General features: G+C 39.7%; 1 protein-coding gene and 1 long non-coding RNA gene across 2 annotated transcripts; one reads left to right on the top strand and one right to left on the bottom strand.

Annotated features, from left to right (window-relative positions):
• Positions 1-711: 711 nt before the first annotated feature.
• On the bottom strand, positions 712-1,760 carry LOC149269716 (uncharacterized). Its single transcript, XR_016268945.1, has 2 exons — positions 1,499-1,760; positions 712-1,407 (listed from the first exon to the last, which is right to left on the bottom strand). It is a non-coding gene; the product is annotated as an uncharacterized LOC149269716 (long non-coding RNA).
• Positions 1,761-3,742: 1,982 nt separating this feature from the next.
• Positions 3,743-7,079, top strand: LOC108609610 (uncharacterized). The gene is made up of 4 exons (XM_018001331.2): positions 3,743-4,491; positions 4,557-5,563; positions 5,648-5,722; positions 5,789-7,079. Exons 1-4 carry the CDS (start codon positions 4,397-4,399, stop codon positions 6,457-6,459), a joined length of 1,848 nt encoding a protein of 615 aa, XP_017856820.1. The 5' UTR covers positions 3,743-4,396; the 3' UTR covers positions 6,460-7,079.
• The last annotated feature ends 485 nt before the right edge of the window (positions 7,080-7,564 follow it).

Genomic DNA, 7,564 nt, shown 5'->3' with positions numbered 1-7,564 from the left:
CGTGGCGAAAAAAATTTATTTATTTAAATATTCAAATATATATCCATTATATTTTCTATATTTTTAATATATATTATATAATTTTAATATACAGCCCATACATACAAGCATACATACTTTAGAACAATACATTTATATTCTATACAGCCCCATAAATTTCATATTGGAATTTGATGCGAATATAAACTTAAGATCTCATGCAAATTATGGAATATTTATATAATACACACTGAAAAGCTATATATATATATATATATATATATATATTTCAGTTTGATATCTGCTTTTACAAGTCATAAGGGAAGCCCACAAATATTGAGAATAAATGCGTAAATTCAGACATTAACTGCAACAGCTTAATGAATAAAGCTTCATAAATTTAAAATCATATTTAAAGTCAATTAAGGCATCCTCTTTACTAAGCGCAGGCTTAAACTTAATTGAAGCATAAATTAGTTTCATGATTTCGTTGCTAATTTTTAAAAAGTCACGTGGCGACCAATTAAAAAATATAAAGACGCGTGCATTTAATTAAATGAAATTTCCAAAAAGCAAATCCATCTTCTCCTGCATGAATTAAATGATTTACAATTAATATTTATATATGTATTTGTAGAAATATTATATTTACTTAATTTAATATCTACTTTACACAATTCGGTAAACTAGCAGAATAAACTTAAACTTAAGCAAAAAATAATAATTTTCAAATCAATTTAAAAATAAATAAATATTTAATTAAATAATTCATGTTAAATGAATAATAAAATATTGTTTACATTCAAATGATGACAAAATTCGTTAAAGCCCATAATACCATATGTTGCAGAACAGCTAAAATTTATCAAATATCCAATATCTCATTTTTTCCATGTCAACGTGTACAAAATCGAAAACTTGACATGGCCTGAAGACAACAAAGGATTTGGCTATAAAACCGTAGCGCATGGCTATATGCAAATTTTGTGTAGACAGCCGTCGCTTGCCACGCATTTTGTAGTTAAGCCCTGTCAGGACTGCGTCACACCCACCGCCCCTAGACAGCCGGTGCCCACCTTGACACTGATACGAATACGCTCTGTCAACATTGTTGAACATGATGCGTGTGTAGAGCTGTAAACATTTCCACGAACGCAACGGCAACAAATTCTCGAACTAGGCACGACATCGAAAAAAAAAGAAAGCATTTCAACAGGACATGCTTTGCCCAGGCAGCTCCTTGGGAGCCTTCTTGTTGTCTGTCACTGGGCTGATTACATATTTAATATACGACGAGGATAGAGCTGCTTTATCTGCTGAAAGGCATTCCTTTCGACAGTCCTATTTGATGTTTTACAATTGTAAATTTGTGTTTTATGTTTTTGATATATTTATTTTCCAATTTAATAGAAGATTGCTTTTAGCAGGCTGCGAGAAAATTTCAGTCAAGTTTAGTTGACATCGATATTTGTATATAAGGCAAACACGGAAACAATATCTAAACTAACTGTTTACTTACTTGACCTGCCTCAATGTGGCAAAATGAGAATTTTCGATGTCGAAAAGCACAAATATTTACTTTAGCAATTTGAAGCCTTGTCGAAGTAACAATCTTTAAACACATATGTGAAATTCTCCCACTCAATACCGTATTTGTCTTTGACAATCTATAAGAAGCAGAAATTTGCTTTCAAGATTATTTATATAGTTCTCTGAGCCTTAAATCGGAGTAATTCGAAATATAAATGCATAGAAACGAGCCCAAATGAAAATATTTACTTTCACCCACTTCTCTTTGATTACATCGGATGTTATTTGAGATGAAGTCTTCTTTGCAGTTCGAACCACGTTAGGAGTACTACGAGCACTTGTCTAGCGCATTTTTGCAGTGACACGTTGACAGCTCGGCATGTGGCAAAAGCAACAGCTACATAAATTCCCTAATGGAGAGAGGAAGGGAAAGCTCAAGAATAACATACATAGTTGATGTGGGGAATGCTAAGAAAATCTCAAGCAGAGCATAAAGAAGTTCTTTAATACAAATTTAAATATAACTTAAAATAAAATAAAATTTAAATTATATTTTTGATTATAAATATAGATCAATAGATATATTTATATATATTAATTTTATTTATTTATATATATTAATTTTGCAAAATCCAACAATCTCTTAGAAGTCTACTACTTCTCTTTCGTATTACTATTTTTCCATTATATGACGTTTTTGATGTGCCATAAAGAAATCACTTGATTCAAACATAAAATGATATCATATTCCCATTTCAGTCCGCTTATCATAACTGTAAACTCTTTGCATAGTTTCCATTCTGTCAGCGAAGCGCGTAGTCTGATTATTTATATTGACTATCTTTATGGCATTCAGAAATTTAAATCTTTTAATACACAAATTGATTCCATAAAGTGTGTTTTATATGATTCTGCAATAATGATTTCGCAATTTTTGAAAGCATTGCTTGCTCAGATAGATTAGATAATCTGGTTCTATTTAAGAGTCTTTGGGTAGGGAAAGTTTTTGTTAATAATGATAATTTTATGCTGTCAATTGATATTGAAATAGCCTATAATAATGACTATTTTTATTAATACATATATCTTAAAGCTTACAGATTATTAGCATTTCACTTACATTATTTTACACGATTTGTTTTATAATAATTGAATTTAATTTAATTTAATAATGTAAAAGTAAAACATAGAATTGTTGCCTGTTTATTCCTCTTAAGCAACGCATTTATTAGCATTTATTACAATAAGCCCCCTCAATTAAGACCCATTAAGGTTGGACATGATCTAAGCTCATCTGCAAAGCTTAGATAATTGTACAGAGAATTGGCTAAAACCTGCTGTCAGCATTTGTAAATGTTGTTGTTGCTGCTCTCTTTCATGCGGTGCAAACCCACAAACTGTCTGACAGCATTATTTACTCAAGCCAGACAGCGAAGCACCCACAAAACGAAAAACACTTGCATAGATCCATAAAAAGAAGCAAAAACCAGACACAACAATAAACCTCTTCGCCCCCTGGCCGAGCGAGTGTCCAAAAAGTGATTATCGTGAAGCTGAAACAAGGCGACAGACATGTAACATCAAATGCTAACAAGAGCTACTTATAATGTTCTTCTCGTAATTGCTCGACGAGCAGATGCTCTGCAAAATGCGCTCAGTTGCTCGCAGTTTGATGGACAGCTGGGAAAAGTATGAGCAAAGCAGACACAACTTGTTGAGTCGAACCTCGATGATTCTATGCTAGCTTAGTTGATTATATGATAGCATATCATACTGATTCTATAGACTTAGACAAGCTGTGGACATGTTGGATACTGAGAGAAATATAATATAATTAATAACCATAAACCATAAATTAAAAATTATATAAAATAACATATTAAATTATATTATATGCAACTTTTTTTTTCTATCTAAGGCTAAAAAATCAGTACAGCTAAAGCTACATCCTATTAAAAATTATTTAAAAAATAATAATAATAATAATAATAATAATAATAATGAAAATATATTTTAAAAAATTAAAAAATAACATTAAGCAAACTAATTACTTTATTAAGACATATAAAAATAATAATAATTATTATAATAATAGGAAAAACATAAGAGAAATTATTTTATATTCTATATAATAACACCTATACCAAAAACTATTTAAAAAAAAAAATAATTAATTTTAAATTCAAATTTTAAAATTAATTTATAAATGCAAGGAAATATATAGAAAAATATTTATGAATTTAATAACTTTTAACACCATTTGTTGATTTTTTAACACTTTATTAAATTATATGATCTGCCTTAACTAACACAACTGTACAATATGCACAATAAAAAATTAAATAATATTTACCACATTTTGCTACATAGGGTAGCAAAAGAAATGAGAATTATAACAAAATGTAAGTCGAGTAGAGCAACAACAGCGAAAAGCGAATGGAAAAGTAAACACGAAAAAAAAAATACAGAAAATAAAAAATAAATGAAAACATTGAAAGAAAAAGAGAACAGAAAAAAAAAAGAAAAATTGGCAAACTCTGCCCTGAGGTCACGTACCGAACGAAAGCGAAGACCGGCGATGGTCGATCAGCGACGTTCTAATGAGAAAGCAGACCAGAAGCTCTGATGATTTTTGGGCAACCGAAAATCGCCCAGAATCAACTGAGATGCTTGGCATGAGATGCGGAAAAGGGCGGGGCGGAGCGGGGGCTACTGTGGGTAGTGCATCTCAATTGCCCGAAAGTGAGAGCGCCGCGTTCGAGCTGTGGCCCCAGCAGCAGACTTGGTATCGGCCAGCTACGTGTGCCGTCGATCATTTGAGACGCCGCCAACGTCGCCGCCAGACAAAACAAAAGCCAAACGCTGACCGAGCTGTGGCAACATTTCCATGGAAACTGCCAAGACGCCAACAACTATATCGATGCCGCCGCGGCTGCTGCTGCTGCTGCTGCTGTGGGTGTTGCTCTGTGGGCCCAGCATCGGGTGAGTTGATAAATCAAAGATGCCCAAATCCAATCCATAAATATCAACTCCAACACGAAACCCAGCTCGGCGCTGCCCAAACGCGAGCTGCAAATGCTGGAGATGATGCAGAATATATTGCGCATGGATAGCGTAGATGTGGGTGGACGCAATCAACGATCGCCCATGGCGTATGCCTCCTCAGTGCCGTGCGAGGACAGCCTGCCCATGGACAGCAGCCAGCTGTTCGAGGAGGACTTCGAGAGCGACGACAGTGAGGAGTGCAGCGACTTTGAGGGGGCATGCCATGATGGCTCGGCACCGCACTCAACGCCGCCGCTCTGCCCACATCCGCTGGTGCCCATGGACCATCCCTGCTTCATACGGGTGGTGGTGCTGCGCACGCCTCTGATGCACCAAGATCCCTGCACAAACTTCACCCTGGGCATGCAGCAACCCACGTCGACCACAACTGCCCGGCCCAGTGCCAAGAAGCCCAAGGACAAAAAGTGCAGAGTACAGAAGCAAAAGCAGGTGCCGAATAGCGCCGCTAATGCACTGAACACCACTGACACCAACAACAGCACCACCAGCTCCCCAGCAAATGCCACCGAATCGGAGACAACTGAGGAGAGCACGGTTCCCACAACGCTGAACACAACAGTTGAAACCACTGAGACCACTGAAATGAGCAGCACACCGTACAGCAGCACCACCTACACCCCCTACACCACAACTGAAACCAGCACAACCACTGAGCTAACAACCCCAATGATGGACATGCCCACGAACGCCAAAAACAGGCACAATGCGCAAAAAAAATCCGATAAAAGGGGACGCCGTAAGAAGAGCTCAAAGAAAAAGGCAAGCGTGCCGGATGCACCCCCGATCAAACACGATGGAGCCGTGCAGTCGAGTGACATGTCTCCGGTAGTTGTAAAGAACACTCCGGGATCCAGCACATTGCGGCCCGAAGCGATGGCAATTCCAGCGTCAGCAAATGACTGCATCGAAACATCGGAAGATCAGGAAACTGCAGAGAGAAACGCAGAGAGCGAGGCGCAAGAGGAGCCGGAAGACTGCGAATCTGAAGGTAGGTGGGAGCTGACTAAGGTCAAGGTTAACTTTCTCGAGAAATGAAGTTAACTTACTTAGTTACTTATTTAACTCTAATTAGCCAGCGAAGAGTGCGAGGACAACGAGGACCAGAACACGAATCTCTGTCCACAGATTTCATCAAGCGGCGGCATGGGTAAGCGTAGAGCTCAAGCTGAAATTGGCAGAAAGAGAACCAAACTACTTTTTATTCCCTGCGCAGGCCACATGCGTCATCCTACTCGTTATCGCAAGCCCTTGGGCAACATTGTGGAGCCCATTCTCTATGAGGGTCAGTTTGCTAAGCCGCGCCAGCGGATTGGCACGATGCCTCAGCAGCCGCACCGACGCGACTTCTACGTGAGCAACAAGCAGATTATGCCCAGGCCGAGGCCCAAGCAGCGGGAGCCGCTGCCACACTCGATCTACATGAACAACATTGTGCGGGGCATCAAGTGCAGCGATGAGGCTGGACACACTGGACACGCTGGACACGACCATCAGCCGCCGTCGAGGCACTACGTCGGCCGCAAGCCCGTAGTGGTGCCACGCAATTGGCCCGGCCGACGAACTGTGCCCAATTACGTTCGGATGGGCACGCCGCCCTCGGCGCCCGCGGGTCATCAGCGCGGACATGGCAGTTCGTTATATGGGCTCAGCTCTGCTGAAGACTCGGATGCCTATGACCATGACAGCGATCAGTACTACGATGACGATGCAGCCGAGCACCACGGCTGGCCACGTGAGCATCCCCCGCACTCGTCATCAGCTGCCTCTGCCGCTGCCGATCCCTGCCAGGCGGAGCTGGAAAGGGGCCGGCAGAGGCAGCGAGAGCACGACAGGGACAGAGACAACGACCACGTAATGGACTACCAGCAGCACTTCTTCACCTAGCCCTACACCTAATTAGCATAAGCAACCACCGGCATTAGCCCCCCGCACCCAGTAAGATAATAAACAACGCTTGCACCCAAACCCCAAATCCCAAACTATTTCATGGCAGATAGCAACAGAATGTTCACAATGGTGATGAGTGGCCGAGTGTGCATGGCGAGAAACCCCTTTTAGCCAGTTCGCCTACGTCAGCAGCGCCAATTCAATTGCTTTATAAGTCCCCCATTGGGTGTGGGAGGGGCACACACTTGCCAGTCAATGACACGCACACACGCGCCCATAATGACCAAATGCCCCAAATGGGCGGTCACCTGATGATAGCGATATTCAAAGTGTTTCGCATTGTTCGCTAAGACGCGGACAATTCTCTGATTGATAGCCAACTGGAAGTCGGGCTATCGCGACAAGCGTCCAGATTGATGTTGCTTTACATGCACAGCTCACATGTCGCAGAACGGATGAACTGGACAAAGTTCTCTCATTCACATTACATGCACTACTCAAAAGGTAAATAGGCTGCTCCACAGTCGTCCCATGACCGCAGGGCTCACGGCCCCGTTACAATCATTGGTACCTGGGCTGAATTGGAAGGCGTGTCAGAGCAGATTTGAATACATATTTATCAAGACGATTAATGTTAGCTATGGCATTCAAATTTACAACAATATTGTTCATATTACCCGCATAAGAAAGCAAAATTAATGATTAATCTTGTCTTTTAACTGTATAATATGGGCTTACATTTCAACTTTAAAATCTCTTAAGGATATACAAAAGTGTGAGTGAAATACGACCATGAACTGTGAACCATGGAAGAGTATGATGAATTTGCAAAATTAGCAGATTAGCATGAAGTATGGAGCTGAATTAGATTCATATTTTTTCTACTCTAAACATATTTTACAGTCGATTAGAGTAGACTATATAAAATAAGGCAAATCTAATGTTTTCGCTATTCAATAAATCATATATACAATGATGGTGTATATGTATGATGGGGTATATAGAAAATAATGATCATGCCGCATTTTAGAGTCATGGAATAAAGAGCTACGGATTGCTAAATAGCTCAGATGTATCACAGCTGCTGCGAGGGTCACATACA

This window comes from Drosophila arizonae, chromosome 3 (assembly GCF_054131065.1).
Source record: "Drosophila arizonae isolate 15081-1271.41 chromosome 3, UAZ_ARI_1.0, whole genome shotgun sequence".
Lineage (NCBI taxonomy): Eukaryota > Metazoa > Arthropoda > Insecta > Diptera > Drosophilidae > Drosophila > Drosophila arizonae.
Note: the sequence above shows the minus strand (reverse complement) of the source record. Positions and strands in the feature narration are given on the sequence as shown.